This window comes from Coturnix japonica, chromosome 3 (assembly GCF_001577835.2).
Source record: "Coturnix japonica isolate 7356 chromosome 3, Coturnix japonica 2.1, whole genome shotgun sequence".
In the NCBI taxonomy this organism is placed as follows: domain Eukaryota; kingdom Metazoa; phylum Chordata; class Aves; order Galliformes; family Phasianidae; genus Coturnix; species Coturnix japonica.
Genome location: NC_029518.1, coordinates 65,924,782 through 65,951,680, shown reverse-complemented (window position 1 = coordinate 65,951,680; position 26,899 = coordinate 65,924,782). Strand labels below are relative to the sequence as shown.

General features: G+C 37.0%; 1 protein-coding gene across 2 annotated transcripts in view; it reads right to left on the bottom strand.

The window, feature by feature from the left end:
• MMS22L (MMS22 like, DNA repair protein) overlaps window positions 1–26,899 on the bottom strand; it is an 83,139-nt gene that overhangs the window by 44,285 nt on the left and 11,955 nt on the right. For both annotated transcript variants that reach the window (XM_032443446.1, XM_015858862.2), the window contains exons 9-14: window positions 22,822–22,935; window positions 21,530–21,709; window positions 17,442–17,504; window positions 12,696–12,815; window positions 11,797–12,023; window positions 9,033–9,542 (exon numbers count right to left, since the gene is read on the bottom strand). In XM_032443446.1, the coding sequence (XP_032299337.1) occupies window positions 9,033–9,542; window positions 11,797–12,023; window positions 12,696–12,815; window positions 17,442–17,504; window positions 21,530–21,709; window positions 22,822–22,935 (1,214 nt within the window). The remainder of the gene's footprint in view (window positions 1–9,032; window positions 9,543–11,796; window positions 12,024–12,695; window positions 12,816–17,441; window positions 17,505–21,529; window positions 21,710–22,821; window positions 22,936–26,899) is intronic.

The window sequence follows — 26,899 nt, the reverse complement described above, 5'->3', positions numbered from 1 at the left end:
AAAGATCATCCAGTCCAACTGTTCACCTATTACCAACAGCTCCCACTAAACCATGTCCCTCAACAAAACATCCAGTCATTCCTTGAATACCCCCAGGGTCGGTGACTCCACCACCTCCCTGGGCAGTCCATTCCAGTGCCTGACTGCCCTTTCTGAGAAGTAAGATGATATATCCAGAACTGTATACCAAACTATAACTGAAGATGAAATAAGCAGCTCCTATCTCTCACCTGCAAAAGTTTTTATTAAAATTAAGTATGATGGTGGAGCGTGTTATTTTTTCCAAAGCAGTCACATCAGGCCCTGCTACCTAATATAACAGGCTGTGCGCATGAAGAGGTAGTTGTCACAAAATCTAACCAACAGGCAGATTCCAATCAAATTTCAAATAATTACTTTCTTACAGCCAGTACGTTATTAACAATTTCACGTAAGTATTCACGTAAACAGAGGTCAACATATATAAAAACTGTGCCTGCTCACTTCCCTTTTTGGGATAACAGGAAATCCACTTGAATAACCATTCTCAAACAATTTTGGCATTCCTCCATGCATGAGGCAAAAATTGTACTAGTTCAAGAACAAAACACCTTACTTTGCAGCTGTCTGTGTTGAGTGGGCACAAGAAATTGCAGGACAGACAAAGGGGCAAGAGATATGTTGCCCATCTCAGTTTAACCAACCACAGACATAGTATCACCTTTGCTCTTGTCACTTTCTGATGCTTTCTGAGAGCACAGCTGCCAGAAAACCAGCACAGCTTGACCAAGGGCAGATCCTACCTGACCAACTTACTGGCCTTCTGTGATTGTGTAACTGCATCAGTGGACCAGGTAAGGAAGAGCCCCTGACATCACTTATCTGGATTTCAGTAAGGCCTTTAACATGGCCCCCACAACACCCTTCTCTGTAAATTGGAAAGTTATGGATATGACTGCTCAATGGACAAAGGACTGTGTGCCGCATGTATGCAGAAAGCGGTGGTCAGTGGCTCAGTGTCCAGATGAACAATGACAAGTAGCATCCTTCAGGGCATCAATACTGGCACTGATGCTCTTTAATATCTTCATTAATGATATCAATAGTAGGATCAAGTACAGCCTCAGCAAGTTTTCGGATGATATCAAACCGTGTGGTGCACATGGGGAATGGGATGTCAAGACACAGGCTCAAACACTGAGCCCAGGAGCACCTCAGGAGATTCAACAAAGCCAAGTGCAAGGTCTTGCATTGGGGTTGCAGCAACCCCCACTATCAATACAAGCTGAGAGATGAATGAATCGATGCCCCATTCCTGGAGACATTCACAGACAAGAACTGTTTGAGTTGGAAGGGATCCTTAAAGGTCACCTAGTTCAACTCCCCTGCAATAAACAGGAATGATTCTTTTCATGCAGCACAGGCTACACTTGGCTTTCTGGGCCAAGGGGGCACATTGCTGGTTCATGTCCTGCTCACCATCCACTAGTACCCTCAAGACCTTCTCAGCAGGGCTTACAGTAAAACTGTTTGTGCATGCAAGGCTGCTGTCTTCCTTTCTCTTCCTTTTTTTGTTACAAATACCCAGAAACAAGCAAACTGGAAGCTGTTCGTATGTCCATCGAGAAATTTCAGCATGAGCGCATCATCCCAGGGGAAGAAGAATCAAATGATATATACTCAGAGTAAAAAAAAAAAAAAAACAGAAAATAGCATACACTTAGATTCATGAGAGAGCCAAGCTGTTTTTGCCACTAAGACAGTCCCTCAGTTAGTATAAGAGAGGAGAATATTGCTAGGTTAAAGATGGCAGTAAGAAAGTCTGAAACAAAGGAAGTGGCTATTACTAAGCATCAGTGACAGGTAGGAAGAAAACAAAACCAAAAAGACCATATTCCACTGAACCACCAAATCTTTCCAAACTGCACAAACAACTACAATGCATGCTATGTTCAACATTTGCTTTTCATCTTCTCCTATTAAGACATGTATATCCATTTCTTCAGTTAGCATAAGGATTGTCTTTGAGCTCATTCAGATTTTCCTTTCCTCTTTAAAGGTCAACTTTCTTTAAAACACACAGCCACACATTATTTCTCCTCTCCAGGGATTACCTCTTTTCCTGGGGTCTAGCAATGGAGAGAAGAGTGCAAAGAGAAATATTTTTCATGGAACGGCAACATGTGTGTGTAGTTCAGCACAAGTAGATGCCTTGTCTAACTGTGCTTCAAGACTTCAGTGACTTGTGCTTGTCCCAGAAAACTGTTTTATTAGTCTGGCTTGTCATCCTGCTGCCCTACTAAGAGAACAGAAACATGTAGACACAGCTGCACACAGGAAAAGTGCACTTGAATACGCCAGCCTCGCATCTGAAAACCATCCGCTTTCTCCACTGTCCTAAGTAGGCTGTCAGTAGGAGGCAGCATTGGCTCTGAGAGCAGCAGCTCTGCGCAGCAAAGTAGTTGGGAGCTAGCTTCATTCTTCTGTCATTATATAAGCAAGATGACACTGTTCTCTAATCCAGCCAAAGCTGATAAGTACCATCAACCTGTCACTTCCTACATTTCAAATTCTAACACTGCAGCATCAAAGAGTTTTTACATTTCGATTTCTTTTGCTGGCAGCGGTCGGTAGCCTCTCATTCTCCCACGGTGTTCTAATGCAGCATTTGCACACCGGGGTTACTCCCAGTCTGAATAGCAGGTCATCCCCTACTCACTGAGCTCATCTGCGGCCCATGTGCTAGGCAATTTAGATCCAATCAGCCCTTATTTAGCTCAAGAGTAATGAGCAGCATAGTGACACAGACTTAAGCCTGACCCTCAGGACACTGCTCATCAAGCAGTAAAACTGTGACAAAATCATTCATCTTCCACCCGCTGGCAAGAAATAATACTCGCACTCACTGTATTACTTTTTCAAGATATAGAAAAAAAAGTCCTGAATTTTCATGATGTGAGACATTAATTTGCAGAAAGCTGAATTCCCTTAAACCCCCCTGTTGCTATGAGCTCACCAGGGGGAAATAGGCCTTAGGAGACTGAAATGGAATAAAGAAAATTGCTTCAGCTTTCTTTTCATTTTAAATAAGCCTTAAATCTGACAAGAGATATCCTAAAGAGAAAAGATATATATATCTTGTAAGGTAACGAAGAAACAATCAAAATTAAGTGATTAGAAGGCTGCTTCTACATAATGGTCTTATTGGTGAAAATATTTCTTTGTCTAACATCCACAATCAAAAATATTCCAAAAGAAGAGCCATTTTTATACCTTGTGTAGAGAAGAAAAGAAGAAAAAAAAAAGACAGAAAAAGAGAAAACAGTTTCAGAAGTGAGACACTTCTATCAGAAAACAAACCTGCACTTGATGTCCTTCAGGGAGCACAGATTTCTCCCAACAACTGCAGGGTCCCAACCAGGAGGTTCTCAGTACACCTGGATAGGATTTCTCTCTCTCTCTCTCTTTTTTTTAGTGGGTTTACTCTTTCATAACGTTAAGTTCTGTGCTCATTCAGGTAGCCACAAGGCCTACATGAATTATTTTTTGGTAGATAAAAATGGATCAAATGGATAAAAGACAGAAAAGCATTTCAGTCTGTAGCACAAAGGGATGGAGTTCACATCTTTGTAGTTAATGCGACAGTACTACACTTGAATTCCTTTGGCTTCGTATATCTAATGAAATTGTTGATGCCCAAATAATGCCAACCAGAAATTTCTTTGACTGATTTTGTTACTCCAGTTTGTTCTTAAAATAATTCTAAGACAGATGCTTTATTACAGAATCACAGAATTATCAAGTTTGGAAAAGACCTAGAAGATCATCCAGTCCAAACATCACCAATACTTCCCAGCTAAATCATATTCCTCAACACAACATCCAAACGTTTCTTGAACACCCCCCACGGTCGGTGACTCCACCACCTCCCTGGGCAGTGCATTCCAATGCCTGACTACCCTTTCCGAGAAGTAATATTCCCTAATGTCCAGCCTGAATCTCTCCTGGTGCAGTTTGAAACCATTCCCTCTAGTTCTTTCACTATCTACACAAGAGAAGAGACCAACCCCAGCTCACTACAACCTCCCTTCAGGAAGTAATAGAGAGCAATAACATCTCCCCTGAGCCTCCTCTTCTCCAGGCTGAACAATCCTAGCTCCCTCAGCCACTCCTTATAAGGCCTGTGCTCCAGACCCCTCACCAGCTTTGTAGCCCTCCTCTGAACACGTTCCAGGGCCGCAATGTCTTTCTTGCAGTGAGGGGCCCAAAACTGAACACAGTACTCGAGGTGCAGCCTCACCAGTGCCAAGTACAGGGGGACAATTACCTCCCTGTTCCTGCTAGTAACACTGTTTTTGATGGTAACACTGTTTTTGATGATTACATCCTAGACACCAATATGAAATTGATCTTAATAAATGAATCAGCTCTTGTGTGACCTTCTGATTCAAGAAAACTGACAGTGAGAAGTGGAAGTGAATGCTCTTGCCACCCCACAAGCAAAGTAGGAGGTATATAGCTGCAGGATACACTATATCCCGTTTCCTTCACTTGTATAGTAATGCTTTCAGAGCAGAGGACACAAAACACCAGTTCTAGCTACTTGCGACTAGAGCTCAGAACACAAGGGACAAAGGTACAAAACATTTTGCACATACAAGAGAAATTCCAAGAAAAAAAAATCTCAACACCCATATAAAATAGGATTTCAATTTTAAAATAAAATTTCAATTTTAATTCGCATCTTACTGCAGAAATTGTAGCTAAAACCACAACCAGTATTGCCACTGAAAACTGTAAGAGATGACCTAAAGTATTTAGATGCTGAAAACCTTTCAAAATATCACCATATTCTAGGAGCAGAGCAAGCTTCCCACACACTCTACAGCATTTAAGATTACATTTTCTTTACATTCATTCAAATGTCAGCTTTATTAATAGTATCACTGCACTTAAAAACAAAAAAATAAATAAAAAAAAAAAGCACCGCAAACAATTTTAGGCTTTCGGTCAAATCAGCACAACCAGACATGTTTGCAAACTGAAGATCTATGCTGGGGAGTCAAAAACGAAAGACCATGTTCTGTGTAGGTGAAAAAATTCACAAACTCTATTTGTTGTCTTTCTAATTCTCATTCACTAAGCCTTGCAGATCTAAGAGCCAAACTAAGACCTCCCGACTAAGAGTTCAGTGGTTTAGTCACAGAGCTACACTGTGCTTATCTGGGCATCACAGTTGGTGACTCGAAATATACTTCTGGGATGGAATGGGTTATAGAAAGCTTGTGCTCATCCAAACTCCTCTGGATATAGTTTTCAGAAGTTCAACATCAGAAAAACACGCTTTACAAAGACTAACACTAAAACCCCTGAGGGGGAAGAAAAGAGGAAGGAGAAAGGACCTTTCTATTCTCCTCATGAGCTTATCTGCTGATTTACACAGTAACGGAGAGCGGGGGAGCGGTTCCTGTTGGTCTCAGAAAGCTCCCCACAGGGTGTTTTGATGGCAAGTATAACACACAAAAATATATATATTACAAATGAATACACATTTCCATAGCAAAGATATACTGGATAATCCATTCCTATCATGATTTCCCGCACAAACTCAAGGCTAGACACACTCTAACAGACAGAAGCATTCAGTTCTCCCATTATGCAAGGCCCAATTACTACCATAACTTTTAATTAGAAGCATTGTCTACCTGAGTAGTATTCATTTACAGCTTATAAAAGTGAAATTTTCAATAACTTCTCACGTCCTTCAATGCAGTACACAAGGGGCATAAATAACCATTAAGTGCTTTCAAAATAAAATTACTGTTTATTATGTTATTAGGTTTGTGGTACTTCTTCGTTTCTCCTATGGGAATCAGTAGCATGTCTCCCTGAAACAAGGTAAAGATGTTTGGTGCACCAGAAGCCATTTCACACTCAGGCACGTACCTGCATTTTTATGATTCTGTACCTCAGTGCTAGTACACTACAAAAACAAAATACTAGGATGATGATAATGAGCAAAAGCTCATACCAGAGCAATACCAGGTTACAATAAAAGACATTTTAACGTGTTTCCCAGCACTTCTCTGAAGAATAACATATTGCAGTGCTGAAATCTACTGTTTCCAGGCACTCAGCAAATTTCTCAGAGCCTGTGTCCATTCTTACAGTGAGTTCTGTCAAATCCATTAAATGCCTGTATTTTTATTAACCTAAGGTTTCTTTCTGTGTCATGAAGCACTCAGATGATGGGAAGTGGTAGATATTTGGAGCAAGTGAAAGCACACGGAGTAAGTATCCTGCATTAACCTTTTGTTAAAGAAGAATAAAATCAGGATTTAAAAGCACTGTTTAAAAGCAGATACAAAAAGTAAAGGACTAACTAAGGTTTGTGCTAGATGATGAACGTTTCAAGCAAACACAGGAAGGAAGCACTTTGTCCTCCATGTTTTTCTGGGGTTCTTGATTGTTTATTGTTTATTTTACACTTGCTTCTAAAAAGGAGTCTGTATTAAAATATAATCTTACACTTCATACTGAATCTCGCTATGAAGATCAAATCCTTGGAAGTGCCAGCAAGTAGCATCTTGTTTCCAATTATCCACTCACCATATATCAAAAAAGAAATAAAAATGAGTTCTCTTGTGAAGTCATAGTTCTATTTGAATATAGGGAGAACTGAGCATTTGTAATGATAAAATTAAACAAAAAAACCCACAATAATTACTTTAAAAATACTCATTTTAAACAGTAAATGCAGAAGTAAATACAACAGTCAAAAGCTACCATTATCTTTCTCTCAGATAACAAAATATAAAAATATTTTAAAACACAGTAGTGTAAAATTGGTGCAGGTGGGGGTCTCTTCACAGACGCCTTTTAAGAAAAAAAGAAAGGAAGAAAACAAGCCTTCTATCAAAACCTTGTATGCCAAGTTTTAGCCCAGAGCAAGTTTTCACAGCTATGTTACAAACCCTTGAAAATAAAGGTTTATAATGGAAATGCTGACAGACCCTTAACCATAGCAGCATGAATACCTATAATTAAAGAAGAGCTTTTGGCTACACCTCACTCTGCAAATGAAAGATTGCTATTTTTACAATAGCCTCAAATAAAATGAATTGAGAAACCTGGAATGTGATTCCTAGTAACGCAGTAAGATATGTTAAAGGGGAATGCTAAAACTATGTGACATTTTTAGCTTTAAATACTGAGGCATTTAGTTAACACAACTAAGTCAGTATTTTCATAATGCTCTGTAATCAGCAACGAAGAATGCTCCTGTGAGCCATCATCTGGGGTTAGCAGAAAGTGGCACATGAAGATATTATTTCCTAATAGCCTAGAGGGAGTTTCTTCACTCTTTAATCAGTGATCTCCCTTCCTTCCTACCTGTAAATTCTCTCTTGTACAGTTATAAAATTATTAGAGTGCAGTGTACAGAAAAATTACATTTATGAAAGGCCAACTATCTTTTATCTGCCTGAATTTTAAAATCAGCCAAGAGAACTGCACTGAACCATTTCATCCTATCACACATCTCCAAGCAGATCAGCTCTTATCAGTCTGCTTAAGCCAACACCACCTTCACCTCTGGTTAGCACAGTCATCCAACTCTTCTGAACAAAGGAAATATTTTTAGTGGTGTTTTACTCATATGGCAACAGAGGACAAACTCTTCAGTGAGTCTCTCAAAAGTAGTAGAGGCAGCTGGCAACACTTTACTACCAAAATCAGTGTGTTTATAAGCCTCATGGAATTAAACTATAATTGATGTGATAAATAGACAGGTAACCAAACGTATACATCGAAACAAAGAACAGTTAAAAACAAGGCTCGAAAAATAGCTCACATGCCAACTGGTATTTGAGTGACTCAGTAACTCAAATATTAGAGCAACTTGCTTTTAGCAGGAAAAGGTATGAAAATGGTATTTGTCCTCATAAGTCTATGAAGTCTATGTCCTCCTGTCTGTGTCACAAGAGGACTATATATCCCTCAAATTTTGGAAGCTTTCAGACAAATGTCAAGTTGTGAAACAGGCAATGTTTTCACAAGTCTCCCTACTTCATCTAAAAGAAACAAATGCTCTGTATTAGCAAATGGAGGAAATGCCAAAGCATTTCTGAAGTCTCCAGTTTATTCCAGAAAATACGTTCAGTTGAACTGAAATACTAAATAATAAATCAAGTAAACTCAGTTTCATGCTTCATCCTTTTTCAAAAGACTACCTGAAAAAAGCTGTTGTCTTTGGATGTATAAGCTATTAACAGCTGCAATCAAAACTACCAGACAATAAAAAGGAAGCTTGTTAGAGGGAAACCTTACGTATGGGCCTCACTATTCCTGTTATGCACTCTTCTACAGTTGTTTCCATGTATTTCAGTCTTACATATTCAAAGTAATGGCAGATCAGTAGGTGCCTCTTAGGATCTTAAAAACATATTTGGGCTTTTAGAGGACTACTTCTAAAAGGCATCAGTAGACAAAAATATTGAAGGGCATGGTGGATGCTAAAATCTGAACTAGCACATCAAAGCTAAACTGCCTCTTTCAAGGTCATATATGATTTCCTTCTTTTCTAGACAAATATTTCCAGAAAAGTATTTAAGTCTCCATAATTGTTTTATTTGTTTGCAACCTTGACAGATGAGGCAAGAAAATGGGAACCAGAATGAAGTCTGTAAAACAGAATATTCACTGCGAAAAAGAGACAACACAAGAAAATGAAAGTAATCTAGTACAGATAGTAGCTTCACAGTTTTCCATGCCAAAAGAAAGACCATATTCTCTGAAACTGTGGCATCTGACTAACTTGAAGATTAAGAATAACAAAGGTTTTCTGCCCCTGATATTTTGTAGTGAATTAATGACCATTCTGAATGCAGTAATGTATGAGTGGATATAAAAATTTACTGTATTGTTCACAATCCTTCAAAGCTGTCTATTTCCTTTTTCTCTATTTCAGTAGAAAATTAATATGAATTAGAGTTTAACTCTGAATACAGAAACAACATGCCAGTCTATATCCACAATCTAACAAAATTACTTACCGAAGTCTGGCTATAACAACCTGAAGAAAATTCAAGACCATACTCAGTTCAGCTCCTCGACAAGCAGGCAGCAGCATCGTAAAGCCATCATTTAGCAACTTTTCCTCAGAAAGGCTCAAGTAGCAGCTGGTCTCAAACACTTCTTGGACACCATCAATGTATGTTGAAAGTAGAGTCCAGAGATTTTGTTTCTGTGTGTAGTCATTCTTGGTTACTAAAAACTCCTTTGCCTTGACACGAAAAGCATTTGAGAGTTTCTCAGCCAGGACACTAATATCCATATTCTTCTCAACATAAATCAGAAGGAAAGCAAAATGGCCTCTCCAGATGAGAGCTCTCTGAGACGGGCTAACCAAGGATGGAGTCAGGAAATCCAAAAGATCCAGCACTCGACTCACTATATCTTCTGTTTCTGCAATGATTGCTAGCAGGAGGAACAGGTTAAAAAAGTTCTGCAGCCCCACTTCTGTCAGTTCCTGCATTCTTTTCCGATGGAACTTGGAATAAATTCTGCATTAAAAAAACAAAAGCAAAACATTAAAAAAAATCCAGCAAAACAAGAAACAGAAATTTTCTTGAAATATGCAATTTTCTATCTACTTCCAGGTGGTATCCAGAAAACTATAAACCAAAACAAATCATACATACATTCAAACACACAAAACTTAACAACTAGGGACCCTCCATCATCCTTAGGACAGGGCACCATTTAGGTACACATTTCTGTTCTTACATTATACTACTGAACTTCACCTTTTTAACCACTATTGCAGTAAAGTGAAATGGAAGATTTTTGATGGAAAGCTCCTTTCCCCCATAGTACTTCACAGAAGTCTGTATGGTCCTTTACTGTACACCTATTGTATGGACTGAGTAGTTTGGAAGAAAACAAGGAAACAGGAATTTGGGAGAGAGACCTCAATCTAGCAATGGGCATCCAACACTTTGGCTTGCCTGAACTGCATTGAGCAAAGAGGAATTGTCTTAGGCTCCAAAAAAACCCCACCATATAATATAGTCAATGCACCTATGTAACAAAACTTTTGATTTTTATTTGTAAAAATGGAGGGCAAAAAACCCATGAAATTCTAGCAGAAAGATTTTAAGAAATGTTAAGCTGTACTGCTTACATTATAGTACTCAAGCTATACGTAGCTGATGGTGAAAAGCACTGCTACTTTGCAATTTGAGAGTCACAAAGCGGAGCAGTAAAAAGCAGAAGGCTTTCACACAGTTGTCTTTCATGTGACTTTTACTTAAAAGTCTGGACCTATTACACCATACTTACAACAGAGGAATAAGATGAAAATGGGTTGCTTAACTTCTTATTTGTGAGATTAAAAACTTCTGTATATGCTTCACCTTTAAAGTGAATTTCATATGCATAAAGTGAGTTAAGCATCCTTAAAGGCTGTTTTTCTATCCTGTCACCTGGAAAAATTGTTGGAAATGGTGCCGAGGTTATCAAATCTAGCCACCAAAAATTATAGCAAATCCAATTAATGTTGTTTGGTAGTAAATTACTACTGACAGGCATTTATGTTCTTCATGCATCAATTAATGCTTGGTTAGCTGCTGAAAACAGAGTTCATCCCAAAAATCATAGCTGTAGGGTGTTAAATTTTGCTACTTGTGTAATTGATTTATTCAAGTCAGGAGTGATGAATACTGGTTGAGCAGACTGACAAAGCATGAGTTGTGTATTATTATTCCCCCTCTTAAATTAGAGAAAGTAACAAGCTATAACAACATAAAAACATAAGGATAATTTGTTTTCAGCAAAAATGAAGCAGGCTAATTTGAATTACTATCTAAAGCGAGACATTGATTCCACATCTAATAATATATTTCTTTCAATGTGTAGTTGTAGCAATTTTTAAACCCAAACTTTACTGACTGTAACAACCCATTAAGTTTATATAGAAAGCGCACATTTTCCCCTCCTTGCAAGAGAGACAACCTTTCTTTTTTGGAAGAAACACACCACACAGCCTTGTAGGTCTGCAACATGCACGTTTTATCTGATTTTTAACTTTACATACTAAAATATAAGATTAGTACTTAACAAAATCTTAAAAATCAAAACCAATAAAAACAAAACTAATGCTATGTCCATTATATCCAATGAAAATAATCCTAAGCATCAGCACCTTTAATGATCAGTACAATATAATTCCTCAAAGTTTTAAGGATTCAGTAAGTATATGCAAAATCAGCATTTGAATTTTAACCGTATATATTTCATTTTTTAAAATATCATGACTTAAGATCTATCTTAATTAGCATGTTTCAAAATTAAAATAAAAAGCAAAACTTTCACCAAAAAACTCTGTGAGAAACACTGGCAACCATAAAAAAGTAAATATAAATGGAACTGCAGGCATAGCAAGAGCCAGGCTTACATGAAGTTCAAAACAAAATTTCTATGCTTTAACTATATTATCCTACTGGCAACAGTTGTACCTCTGCATCATTTGCCAATATACCAAATTCTTGGCTGGTGGGACTTTGTAAATCATCACAGTCTGCAAATGTCAAGGTGACTCTTGGACCCAGCTAGGCACCTGGTACAGCCTTAGCTGGCAAATAAAACTTAAGGGGACAACTACCTTCATCAACTTGTTAATCACCCTGCATTCTTTGTCCCCTTCAATTTCTCTCAAGTACAGTACCCCATTTTGTCTTAATGTGTGGCTCAAAGGGCCATGCAGTCAGACTGACTACATCTATTTAATGTGTGAGAAAAGCTAAACAGCAGCCATACCGTCCTTTGATTTGTTTCCAGGGATGCACACCACTGTTCACTGCCTCTTCTTTCATCATCCGTGCCAAAATGCTGAGAAAAATGAGGTAACTGTTGCTGGACTTGTACAAGGCGGGAATCTGCTGTTCACAACAGCAACTTTTCACCAACTCAAGCATTGACAAAGAAGTTTTACTAATACTTGCCAGACCCTTCAGACCAAGCCAAGGAACAGTAAAGCAACTGTTCTAAAAGAATAAACAAAACAATTAAGAAGATAAGTAACAATAAATGTTAACATTCAAGAGACAGCAAGATATAATCACACAAACAATAAAGAGGTAATGGCTTTAAGTTGCATGAGGGGAAGTTCAGGTTGGATATTAAGAAAAATTTATTCTCATAAAAAGCAGTGAGGTATTGGAATAGGTTGATCAGAGAGGTGATGGAGTCATCATTCCTTGAGGTGTTCAAGAAAATAGTGGAAAAGAAAAAGATCAAGAAAAACGGCACTGAGGGACAGAGTTTAGTGGCATGATATTGATGGGTTGATGGTTGGACTAGATGATCTTAGTGGTCTTCCCAAATTTAATGTAATTATCATTCTAAAGGGCAAGTTCCTACAAAACTCCAATAATAAAAACAAATTGTAAAGGTGCAAATTGTCTTCACAGAAACTCCAAATAAACGGTCCTGATTAAGAATACAAATACATTCTAAATTATCCTGTTGTAGCGTAACATAACAAATCATAGCATAAGTTTAAAGACAATTTGTTAAATACAGCAAATTTAGAGTTACTATACTTGTCTAGTCAATTTTACAAAAGTATAGTAGTTTGACTAAATAAAAATCTGAATTGTTAAAAATTGAAGAATAACCATGTGCAAGTCTGTATCTTTATATACTCATCTACTTACCAGATTCTTGCTGTAATAATCCCAGAGTATGGTGACGACAGATAGGTTCCAGTCCCAGAAACGACACAAAGTCAAACAGCACTGAAGATGCATTCGTAACTGTTCCTCTAACACACCAGTCTTGCAAAGAGAAGAAAAAAATTATTTTAGGAGGGGAGCATCAAGTTGCCTACCCATAAATCCAACACTATCAGACTATTGAGAATGATTTCTTAATAAAAGCATTATTTCTGGTCACATAATGTTGAGCAAATAATATCTACTAAGGCAAGCAATGAACTCAAAATAAGCTGACAAACACACACCGGTACTGCCATGAAAAGTGCCCTGCAACCCACTCAGTAGTTCATTATACATCCTTTTAGGTGTCCACAGAGTTGCAAACAGTAGGATAAAAGCAATCTCTAATGCTCTAGGCCTAACTTGAAACACCATAGCATGGTAGAGGACCACACAGAACATAAATAGTACATGAATGCCTAAGTCAGCTAACTTTTAAATTCATCTGTCATGTATGTCCAAAGGAAAGTTCATTCACCACTGATATGGAGGGAAGGCACAACTGTCTTAAGACCTCATGTTTCCTTTGCCAGCACAGTGAACAGGATGATCATTTATTTCTGCATCACGTCCCTCACAAAATTTCTGCAACCTTGCTATACTGGTAACATCCCAGACAACTCTAAATGAACAGCAAATAAGCCTCTGAACTATTACCAATCAGTTTCTTTGCAAAAACATTTTGAATCTTTATCAGTTCCAAACAATTTGATCACAGTGAAGCATTCAGGTGGCAATTATGAGCTACTGACAGTGGAAGTTCTCATGCAGCTTTTGATGAAGAGAACTGGGATGTGCGGAGTTTTTTATCAGAACAAGGATGTAAGGAATTCTGTACTCAGACTGAAATCATGTGTTTAATCTAACCTACATTAGATGTCTACTTTAGGATGATAACACCTTGGAAATGCTTACTCTCTTCACTTAAGAAGTGGAAGCAGAAGCCCCAATCCACTTCTAACATTCAAAATCCTAAATGCACTGAGTCAAAAGGTGATAAAAGGGGGAAGAAAAATTAAAAGATATAAGATGGTCGAATTTGATGATATTAAAGGTTGTTTCCGACATAATTCTCTATGAGTCTTACAACTTAAAATCATAGCATCAGAAAGGGAAATGAACAGAACCCCCCTCCTGCCTCAGATAAAGATAGGAAAGTTACATCTTCCAGTTCCAATTACAGTGCTGGACCCGGGACGACAGAGTCCTGGATTACATGTATCCCAAGTTGATCTCATTCAGAAAAAAGCTTAACTAAAATAATAAAAATTAGAAAAATGTAATAAAACAAGAGCCCACTCAGTGATACCAGGTAATGGAAAATATAACATTAGGTTGCAGAGATGTCTGTTGTTTTTAATGGTCTTTAATTAAGTTTCTGTTACTGGAAGAAAGGGACTTCTTCTCTCACTCACAGTGCTCCTTCTTATGACTTACTATCTCTTTACACCTCTCTACTCCCCAATTTAATTTCTAATCATGTCTGTCTTCTCGCGAGCAATGAAGTAGAGTATTTCTAAAGAAAGTTGAAAATTGAAAAGTTGTCACAGGAAATTGCACATTCAAAACATTATGCATAACAACACGTGCAATAAAAATGTCTACAAAAGAAAAGTTTAAATATTGTTAAATATGACATAAGTACCTATAAAATAGGTAGTCTCTCCTCTCAAAAAATAATTTAATGCAGCCTTTTTCAGCAATTGCGTTTCTTTTATAAAGAAAAGCAAAATTCTAGACATAAAACAAACTGCAAATGAACATATCCATTTCTCTAGAGACATCTACTCAATTACAGAAGACAATAGAAAACGAAACAAAACTAAAACATACACATCCTTTGGAAGGAAAATTTTCAAGTCCTAATGCTGTAATTTATGTTTATGATTACATTTAGGATCTAATTCAACAATGACTGTTTCAATCAAACTAATTCAACAATAAACATGGTATTTTGAGCAGCTTCTATTCCAACCAATTTTTATGTGTCCAACAATAGTTTCAGAACAGTTTCCAAAACCAAGAGAGAACTTAATGTTTTATTTCAGATATAACATGAAAGAGTTCTCCAGACTTCAAACTCCCCTGGGAATAATAGATTCTCTCATTGCTCTTTTGCTTAAAATGGTCTCCTGCACCGCTGGAAATGCTATCAGAAGTCAGCTTTTAATTTATTGCAGAAGGGAGGAACACCAGATACTATCAAAATGATAGTATTATCTAAAAGCAACATTTTTCCATTATGACCTCCTACTGAAATAATAAAATTGGTTTCCTAGAACTACAAGAAGTAATTCTGTACTTCTCCTAGAATAGAATTAAACACTGAAATAGTGAAGGCTTAATAAAACTGAAACAGAAATCAAACAATCCTGAAACACTCATTACTCCAAATGAGTGAAGGCTAATAAGACAGACTGCTATCATTTCTACCAAGAAAAACTCTTTTGATTCTCACTTACAATAAAAGTTTCTAAACACAACTTCATCTTATACTGATATCCCATAGATTTAGTTGTCTAGAATACAAATGGTTAATATTTGTTAATATCACTTTCACAGGAATTTTCATTTTGTAGACCAGCTTTACCTTTGTCACTGACACCAAAACAGAAATGAAGGTACTAATTACTAATTCCTGCCCTGTCTTACAAATGAGAGACACACTATATTTCTTCAAACTTATTTGCTGCAACTCTACCTACATGAAACACTGCATGTTTAAAAGGATGGCCTAGGTAAGATTCAGCCAAAAGGTAAAGTCAAGCTGTAGAGGGCAGCATCTTCAGTACCATCCCATCGGTTCATTACAAAGAGCATTATTCGCCCTTCTTTCTTTCCCTGGTTGTCCATGTTCTACTATATTAGTGACTTTGATACTTCATTGTGCTTCTCATTCCTATTTTATTCTGGTCTCAGGTATACTCATTTAGGAGATACTTTGAAGGTACAATAAGGTAAGATAGATGAAAAGGTAAGAGCAGCCACATGAAGCCGGAAAATCAACACAGGAGCAGGACATATCTACAGGTGAAAGAAAACTTCCCTCCTAGACATTGTCAAGAAAACTGATATGCAACAAGAACAGTGCATTTTTTAATGTACATAATATTCACTTGCACACATGTGTAGAGATGGGTAGATGGCTTCTAAGACTGATGGTAATAGTTACAAATGTAGCTTTGGCAAATGAGGGCTTGTTTTAAAGTCCAACAGTAATTGCCTTTGAAACTTAAAACTGACATTTGTCTTGTATTACTGTGTCATTATTATCTCATTGAAGTTTTCCAAACTCAGACATCTAGCTGACTTACTAAACTGTCTACAAATCAATACTTGTTTAACAAAGGCATTAAAAACTGTATGTTTTGGGTATATTCAAATTCAAGATAAACTTTATAATAGTAAGATTTCACTAGAAATGAGAACATTTAAAAAAAACAAACATGTAAATACAAGTGTCATCTTTTTGTTCTCACATTGCTGATATATAGAAGATGCAACACAAGAAAATGGCTAATAAGCTACTCACAGCTCTTATGTCTCATCTCATAATTTATTCACTTTCTCTCAAATAATTATTAGCATCCAATAAAAGAGGAAATATTATAGTTTTAATGTATACACATATAATGTATATTCATTATATATATGTGAAATCATTCCAGTCTTTTCTTAAGCCAAAAGAATTATATAATGTTTACATGTAATATGATTTTTCAACTTTTTAACAGCAAGACTATTGTTAAAACCATTCTAACAACTACAAAATACCTTTTAGCAAAAACTGTCATTGTAAGAAGTATTTTTGCTCCCTCTAGTTTCAGCTACAGCTGCCACTACTGCACAAACAGGGCAGTAAGTAATAAAAAAATACCGATTCCTCTTCTGCTTTCAGCAGCAGAACTTTGCAATTCATTTGAGACCAAATACAAAAATAAATATGGTGATTCTCATTTTAAGCACATGCAATTTAAAGAAATATTTTTTATAGTTGCTGCTGTTACAACATTTGCAATTTGTACCATGCAACTTGATAACAAATTTAGAGAGCTGCAACATTATGCACTTAAAAACGTGATGAATAGCATATTTAAAAGCATTTTAAAAGGAGGTCAATTCTGACCTCTGGGCCATGAAGCACTGCATTAACAGTTCTGCAGAAAGAAAAATGATAAGGTATGAAATGAGTGCTCAGAAACTAGAACCTTATCAGTAAGAGTTTGATTCAAGCCTGTAAGACAAATTGCTCAGCAAGGCAAGTCACCTTCCCGCTGTGATGAGGATATAGCTGAATTTTCAATGCAGCTGACTATCTCCCTCATCATGTCTCTTCAACTTGATATCCTTACATTCAATATCTGGTTTACATTTTCTAAGCATCCAGTTCTTATTCTGAATACATCTTGTCTGAGTAGCCATATACCTACCCTTCCAGGATAATTATCTTTTTCCTTTATCTGACAATTTAGCATCAAGCACAAGCACTTAAAAGCAAGTCTAACTGCTAACAAGGAGGGCACTGTATACTGTTATAGTTAAGCTACATTGAGGATTTTCGTTTACCTATGATAACTAGAGCTCAAAAAATATACTTGTTATTTGGTCTTTGTTTCATGTACTGTCTTTTCCAGAAAGCAACCCTGACACTTCCCTTATTCATTTTTTCTTCCTTTACACACTTACTTGAGCACCAAAGGAATTTTTGAGGAGTTCTTCCACAAACTTCCAATTGGATTCCTTCTGTTTCTGAAAGAGGGAAAAAAAAAATTATCAGCATGAAATAGCCTTGGTATATCTGACAGGAATCATTGTGTAATAACAAAAATAAGAAGGAAAAAGATTTACAGAAATATTTTGTTTCACGACAGCATATCATAATTACCACTAAAAACAGGTATTCCATTTTATAACTGTTACCTGACCTAAAAATTAGGCCTAAAAAACAAACAAACAAAAATGAAATAACCCACAAACCAACAAAAACCCAGAGTAATGCTATTTTAACAGATCTTTGTGGTCCAACTGCAGTTCCTTCACTTTTAATGAAGAAGTAAAATGCATTTTCAATTAATACAAGTAATAAAACAAGTCTCGACATTTCCACGCTTAGTGATCTCTAAAAAAAACAGCTAAAGGGCAAGAAAAAGGCACGATCTTAGTTTTCTTATTTTTCTAACTCATTTTTCCTACTCTAAAATTGAAGTCCGATTGAATATGGAGGCGGTCAGATAGTAAGGATCTAGACAGAAAACAAAAATACAGGGTAGGTCAAATATGGCCCATAATCTATATTTTTCATCTTGAGAAGAGAGATGACTATTCATTGGAATCAACTAGACCATACTACTAAAGCAGAAGATTGGCATGGAAAAGTATATTAATAAAAAGTACTTAGGAAAAGTGGAAAAGAGTAGATGTTTTAGAAGTAAGATTATTTCCCAAGGGGAAAAAAAAAAAAAAAAAAAAAAAAAAAAGAGGCAACCAAGACAGCACATTTACAGTTCTCAGCTACAACTAGATCACCCAGGACTACCAAAAACACCCCTTACACTCAGTTATATAAACAGACTGTTTTGATTATCTAGATGCACAAATGTAGTACTACATCATCTGTCCTACATTAATATCTCCACTACCACAACTGTCAAACCTTACAAATTATTTTGCGGATGCTTCTCCCTTAAATGTCTGTACAGAGCTTAAGATAAAGAGCATAATATACTTTGGTAATGGAAATAACTACTTTCCAGCAGAAATGCAATTGCCCACTGCCCTCCTCTGCTACTGACTACTCCAGTTAATGCCATGACTTGGTGACAATTCTACACAGAATTTCTAACTGTACTGAGATAACTTAAGGCCAACTTTAAGAAAGAGAGATATATTAATATGTACGTAACATAATTTGACTACTTTGTGGATTTACACTTCTTCATTGTGGAAAAAGAAAAAGGAATATTCTGAAAAGCTGATGGTATTATCAAGACTGCTTACAGGACAAATATGAATAAAGGAACAGACCTGCATGAAGTCACACTACAGCTCTGATTTAATAATTCAGAAACTTCAGCAGTATCAATTAAGGAGCTCCCATTGCTTCCTTCTCATACTGCCCTCACATTCACAACATTCCACTGGTGAGTTGTTCTGGTTCTTCTGCTTGTGGGACCTGGTGTGAACTGACCAATGACCTAACCCAGAACACTATAAACGATAAAAACAGGAGGAGGGCCTGACTGAGATGACAAACAGGGGCACAAATAATTGCACTAGAACAGCAAATGGTGTATCATATCTCAGGTGGAAAGAGGACTTCTTAAGCTACTACTGATGCCTAAGTCTTTATGTCAGTTAAAACCCTGTCTGAAGGAGAGATCACTGCATCTCTGCTTTGTATTTTAACTGCTATATTTTAAGGACTGATCTTATGCGATTATCTACAGCGTCCACTACAAACTCCAAGTGAAGCTAATTGACTGCTCAAAGGGCAGATTTTCACAGATAAACAGACACTAAATGAATTATGCCGAACGGCTACGAGGCCATTGGTTATCTGGACCAGCCTGCTTAGAACGTGCTTTTAGCACTTCCATAGCCCAAGGACATGTGATTTATACAAACGGCATTTATAGGCAAAGTTCCAGCTCAGTTGCAGTACACAGGTCACCATACAGAATTCTGGAGTAATCTATGGCAAACTCTTGCCACCAACTAGATCTGATTATAAAAACGCACTCAGGTTCAACTCAGACTCAGAAAAGAGCAGCACAACAACCTGCTGCACTTTTCTTTTAGCTTCATTGCCTCTATCTTTGAACAGATGTTTCATTCAAATCTCAGTAAATTTACATCCTAACAGTATTCTCTGCTATACCGGCAATATGGCATCGCAACTGTCTGAAATCCACTTTTGTAGAATATGTAGAGAATATGTAGAATCTGCATCTTTTACTCCAGACCTGCTGGCTTACCATATCCCTCCCCTCTACTCTCAAATAACCCTAAAATCAGCAGGACCGGCAGACCCTCAAGTATGTAAAACTGCTCCAAAAACCAAAAACTTAAGTGGAGGCCCTCTGGCTTCTCAGAGAGAAAATCCTACAGACCAACACCTCACTACCTGGAAGATCCATACCAGGCTTCTCAGTTGGAAGCCCGTGTTTGCATATCTAGCCATTTCAAATCATTCAAAGGCAAGAATTCTTAGCCTCAAGTTATTCTGCCTATATTTCCTTAGTCCACAGTACATTGAAACTGACTCCTGCAATGTTCACAAGCAAAAGTTTCTCTCACCAGTTCCCACCTGGATTTTAAATCCAGCTTCTCAGAATAGTGAATTGGGACCTAATGTGGGTTTCATAAAAGAGGTATACGCTGTACTTTCCTCAGAAAACAGCATCTAGAAAACCCAGCCAAAATTTCCTAGTTTTAAAAGTGGTTTCATGTGTATGAATTATATATTCAATATATACGAATCACTGCATATTTGAAATTACTTTATGTGAGCTAAAGGGGAAAAATAAAAAGAAGCAAGTCTGAAACCTATTTAGAATTTTAAAAGCTTTCATAATAACCTCAAGGCCATGCAGTCCACATTAAAAAACTGAAAATCTTCTACAGACGACACAGGCTTAGAGGCAATTCTTGCTATGAAGCACATGAATAACCATCATTATGACACATCACCTTCCCACCTCTGATCATGGTTAATTAAAAGAAAGTGTGTGCCACAAAGCTGTCACGTCAGATGTTTAACCAACAAAACAGGACAACATTAAGTTCTGATGTAATTCCACATGTTTAAAAAAAATATGTCAAGGACTGTTTTAATCCTATTTCTAAGGAATGTTTGAGGATATATTTCAGAAACAAGCAAAAAAGGAAATGATTACAGCCTACTATTTACACAACTATTTATATGACAGCTTGCATTTTGAGGTGTGCACTTTTCTTATTTATTTATATATTTCTTGTAATCATCAATAGCACTAAGAGAACAGGGATCCCTGGACAAACTCACAACTGTTTTCAGAGAAATATAAAGTACAGCTAACAGTTTGAACATAAAGAGCATGGGAAACATCAAGAACAGTGCATACAGTATGGTCTTGTGATTTACAAATTTGGACTTGGAAATTCCCTTCTCCTAGGTGGGCTCTAAGGAAAAAAAATACTGTTTTATCTTGGGCAAATCCCTTTCTGTTGCTGCATCTCAGATTCCTACTTTAAAATAAGAACAACAGGAATCCTTTTTCCCGTTCTATGTCTGCTTGGCTTATTTAAATAATATAGTGCCTTGGGCAAAAAATAATCTCTCACAAGGCTAAATACACGGTACGTATCACTACAAGAGACAGAGGAAAAAAAACAATGATCAAAGTAAACTGTATCACTGCATTCTGATTGGGGCATTAAAAAAAAAAACACACCATAAGAAACACAGGATAAATGACACAGTAGTTTCTGCATTCAACCTGGAAATAACCTTTCCTATTCATTTAAGTTCTTCTAATAAGCACAGGGTGTAGTAATTTGATCTTCTCAACATTCCTAAACACGCTATAGACTGTGACTCCCCCTGTCCAGTACCATGATAACAGAGCAAAAGCAAGGAAAGCTTGAGACAACCTTTAGTATAACAGTCAGCCCATAAAACAGCAAACTCATCAAAACATTTATGATACTTTTCTATCAACAAAAAAAAGCAAGCAAAGTTGCTGACCTAAATAAAATACTACAACTTTCATGTATTTAGGAAAGAACAAACCCACCTTCTCTTCTAGATTTCCATTACGATCATACTGGTAGAGAGATGCCAGATGAGTAACAATCCACAAGCTAAAACTCAGTGGATCATTACACTGAGTTGTCTGAAAACCAGACATACTTTCAGAACTACTTGGTCTTTCAAAGGTGCTCTTTAGATTTTTGTTCACCAAGCTCCAGAAACACTGAAGAAAATGTAAAAGGACATGTGTTATTAAAGGCTGTGTTAACGTTCTCTACACTACTGTTGTAAAGATCATTTCATTTTTATAGAAAACAAGCAACATGACAATCATTTAAAGCAACTATTATCAGAGAAAGCCTACAGCTATTTTACATGCTCTTTCTCTACCTTAGGACACTCTTACTAGTAGAAATCAATGTGAAACTAAAATACTTGCTCACAAGGAAAAACGTGATACGATACCTCACAGACAAAGTTACAAGCAGCTGGAATGACAACGTACAGACCGAATCCATCAACTTTGTTCTCCAAAGAGAGAAATCAAATTTCTTTAATTAAGACTTTATACAACAGACTTTTTAAAAACCTCTTAGCCACAGACTAACCTAACAAAGGGAAAGATAGTAGTAGATGCAAGAAAATCAGTCTCAAAGACAGTAAAATGAGGTTCAGATGACTTGTTATAAGTCATCCTCTTCCAGCACCGATAAATTGATTTTCGCTAGCTCAGATCCCCATCTATAGCACATTATGCCCTCTCCCAGCCTGTGTTTATCTTCCCTAATTATAGGGAAGCTTTCTGGGACTTCTTTGCACTTACACTTTACCCACCTCAGCTGGGTGAAACTACAATTAAAACCATCAAAAAACAGGTTGTTTATTTACACATAGTTGAAGAATAGGTAGCAAAGACAGAAACACAGGCTAGATGGATCATTGATCTGACTGTTCTACGTTTTCTAGCACCCAGCAATGTATTGTTAGATGATATAAAACAAATTGCAAAATAACGATTTTTAAAAGTGGGTAAATGTTTTCCTTTTCACTATGTCCTACTATGCAATGTCCAGTTTGTTTGCTTTCCTTAGCACAAGAACTCCTTAACAGTATCTTAGGTCGTACCGAAACATCATACTACAAAACCTATAGACTTGATACACATTAAAGAATGTGGCCTAAAGCATCACTGTGAGCATGCAGTTCTCAAGGAAAAATGAAGCTTAGTTTTATCATCAGAAATGTGAACTAGCGCATTCACAGTAGTCTGGGAACATTTGGCAAATGCACTGCATCTGTAACATGCATGCATATGTAACAGCATTCTTCCATTACCCCTGTTTGAGGTCCTTTATTTCTGAAGTCCAGCAGCTGAATAAGCAGAATCCACAATTCCTTAATGCAGTTGCAGGGATAATGGTGATTAGTAAGAGCCTCAGAAGGTCTTACCTGAAAGAGAATTATACAGCACATATTTTTCAGAGAAGCGTAATTTCTGAAGTTGCTTATTTCCTCTGGTTTTGGTGTGGGATTTGATTTGGGTTTGTTTGTTTATTTTCTGCACTTAAATAACATGGCTACAGTTATAGACTAGAAAGTATAACATTCCACTAACAGCCAAAACATATATTTCATACAATAAAAGACTGTTTCCTAATTTTACATACATTATAGATTGTACTATTTTTAAGTTCCTTCTAAGGAACTTAACAAGCTTTATTTAATCTAATGAAAATAGGGTTTCTGAAGCCTAAATGAAAAGGAATTGCAATAAATACTGATTCATTTTCTGACAGTATGGAAAAGATAAAAATGATTATATGTCCTTGATGCAATTGGAAAGATAAGAAAAAGATTTCAAATGATTTAATAGCTACTATTGCTGCTACTTTTAACTGAAGAATCCTTAATGACTAGGCATAATGCTAATAGAATATGTTTTTGCTGGTATGAGGATGTTAATGCTCCCAAAACATTTCACAAAATCTGCTTTTTGGTAAATTTTCTGCAAGGCATTCTTTTAATATGCAGAAAACAGCATATGTCAAGTCATGTACGTTATTTGATCACTATTCCATATTTAACAAAATTCACTCTGATGCATTTCAAATGCAAAGCATTCTTCCTGTGATTCATCTTTTAGTTTTACATTCCCTGAATTGAGAAACAAAATAAGCAAAACAGCTGAAGAAAATGCTAAATGCATGAAGATTCTCCCTACGATTCAGTGTTTTCAAGACCTAGCAGAACTGTATTTGAAATAATCATAGTACAGACATAGCTTTTACTTACTCTGTCTTAAGACTTACGAATCTACTGAGCTGTGTTCAGAGGTAGTAAAAACAGTTAGCAAAACTTGGCTTAAATAGCACAATTCCTTCAGCAGGGACAAAATGCCAGAAACATTGTAAGAAAAGAGTACGACAAATCAGCTTATACTCAGTTTATTGCTTAACAATCAGTACTCAAGTTGAATAACAAGCCCACATCCTTCTAAAGAGGGGAATGGCACCTAGAGAGACTTATTCATCTTACCACAGGAGGAAGAAACTGCTGCTATACTTTCCTGACAAATAAAGGGAGCCCAGGATGACCAGCCCACTAATTCCTAGATACCTAAATCAGACATGCTGAACCTGGGTTTTTATATCCTCTTGCTCTTTCTGATCCATTCATTTAGAACTGTTCTTGTATGACAGTGGTACTTAAATTAATTTCAGGTTTGACAATCTAACATTGAAAATTAAAAATTAAATCAAAATACGCAATGCCAATAACAGTAGCAGCACTATGATAGAGATGTTACAGAAGTGAGAATGAATGACTAAAACCCACACATTCAGACTAAGAATATTATCAATAGTCCCAACTTCTGTTTCAAACCCATATAATATTCTATTAGTATGCAGAATTTGTATTTATCATTCACCCCAAAAGTACTTCAAAATAGTTTTAAATATTGTAACTCTTAAATCTAAATAGGAATTCAGATTCATTAATGTGACAATTTGTTTTTCTCTCTCTAAAGAATCTTGTTTAACCTCTGAAATTGTCAGAATGGATTCTAGTGTCAATTTAAGAACCACATGAGACCAAGACTGAAATATTATAAATACTTGCATTGCTCACATTCCACAGTTGCTACTTAAGAGTTCTTCCAGCGCATATGTCTCTCCGTGCTCCTAGCTAAACATCTATTATGGGAATCCCTCAATAATCTGAATTAATCTTAGGCAAATATTATCTAGAGAATAAACATCAGCTAGACCACTAGAGTCTATCAAAAATTAATTATTTAACCGATAAATTCCCAAAACCAAAGCAGCCTCGAAAGTGCTCTGGTTGATTCATCAGCCAAAAGGTCCCTTTGAAAAGAAATTATGCACTCTAACACGTGGGAATTTTATGGAAATATTAGGTACCCAACCTATCAAGCATTTTATAATGAATACCAGTTGTTGCAAAAACTTGCACCTACTGTGCTTTTCTACAGGCTAACAGGACCTCTTTTGCAAGATTTGCTATGTCTGACCAAGATAGAGTATGACTAGTACTACCAAAGCAAGACACTGTACAGAAACTGGATAGACAGAGTATTAATTAGACATTGTTTGTCTCAGGGATAGTGCACACCTTGTCTTGCAAGTTCAGTATCTTTGTAGGAATAGCTATAACCACAAACTGGTTAATTCCCAGGACAATACAGGTGTGGTACCAAGGGTGTGCTGTTGAGAACAGAATAGATTTCCAGGGATATTATTTCTCCACCTAGTGGACCTCAGGGCACAATGGGCTGAGTATGTCAAGTGTCCTGACATCATAGCAATTCAAGATACGGATTTGAAAGTATGATTATAAAAGATTGGTGCTTGTGTCCATCCTCTCAAGAATACTAACAAATGTTGAGCTTTACTTATTCCAAAGCTTATTGGTATGTTAGTGAACTGACACTGTCATCCATTATGGCTCTCATTTGTGTTTTCAACAGTTTTCATAGAGTAATCTGAGCTGGAAGGGACTCACAAGGATCAACTCTGGGCTCCACTAAGGACTACTCAAAATTCAAACCCTATGTCTGAGAGCAGACCAGATGCTCCTTGAGCTCCAGCATTGAGGGGCCTTAACCTGCCACAGGCAGCCTGGTCCATGCCCACCATCCACCCTTGGATCTTTCCCTAACCTCCAACCTGCCCTTCCCCAACACAGCTCCATGCAATTCCCTCATGTCCTGTCACCATCACAGGAGCAGAGCTCAGTGTTTCGACTCCTTATGAGGAGTTGCAGGCTGCCATGAGGCCTCCCCTCAGCCTTGTCAGCTTTGGGCTGAACAAATTAAGGGATCTCAGTCACCCCTCATACATTTTTCCCTCTAAAACCATCTTTATAGCCCTCTTTTTTTGCTCTCTAATAGTTCTTATGTCTTTCTTCTAATTGTGGCACCCAAAGCTGCACGCAGTGCTCAAGGCGAGGCTGCACAGCACAGAGCAGAGTGGGACAATCCCTTCCCTCACCCAGATGGCAGTGCTGGCCCTGATGGACCCAGGTACAGCTGGCCCCTCTGGCTGCCAAGGCACACTGCTGACTCATATTTAACTTGCCATCAACCAGAATTCCCAGATCCCTTTCCACAGGGCTGCTCTCCAGCCTCTTGTTCCCCAGTCTGTACATATATCCAGGGTTGCCCTGTCAGAATTTTGAAGATTATAGAACCAAATGCATACTAAAGGAGGCACCAGCTCAAGTCCAAATTCCACTTGAGAAATTAATCTTGAATAGAACTAGTTTAAAATATGCAGCCCAAGCCTACGGAGACCTGAAGAAAACATTGTGGTATAACAATCTCCTCTGTTATGTGGCTCTGTGGAAGTAGGATCAATCTGTCAATTTAAATATCTGACAATTCACAGGCTACCATGAAGCACAATAGACAACAGATACAACTCAAAGTTTCCTTTACAAATTTACACTCACTTATTTATCTTTCTGATGGAGGAAGAAGTTGTAATGTTATCTGATAATGTAGTAAATCAAAACTAATACTAAAAGGTAAGAAAACTCTTTCCAGAGAGACAGTTCAAAAGAACAATTTATAAATGCTACTATAGCCATTTTCCTCCCAACTCCATAAAGAGCATTATGAAAGTAGGACTCAATTTTACATGTTTTTGTACCACGAAAACATAAACGATACAATTCAGTCCTGCATTCAACAAACGCTGATCCAAAGCAGGTTTCAAAAAGGCAACAAGATTGCACAGCTCTCTTACTGGCTAATGCTATTGAAACTTTGTAGCCTTGAGTCCTCAAACAAGAAAGAACAACATTGCAACGGGAGAACGAAAGCAAAATAAATAAATAAATAAATAAATAAATAATAAAATGAAAAGGACAATTTGTCCTTGACAAGCATAGA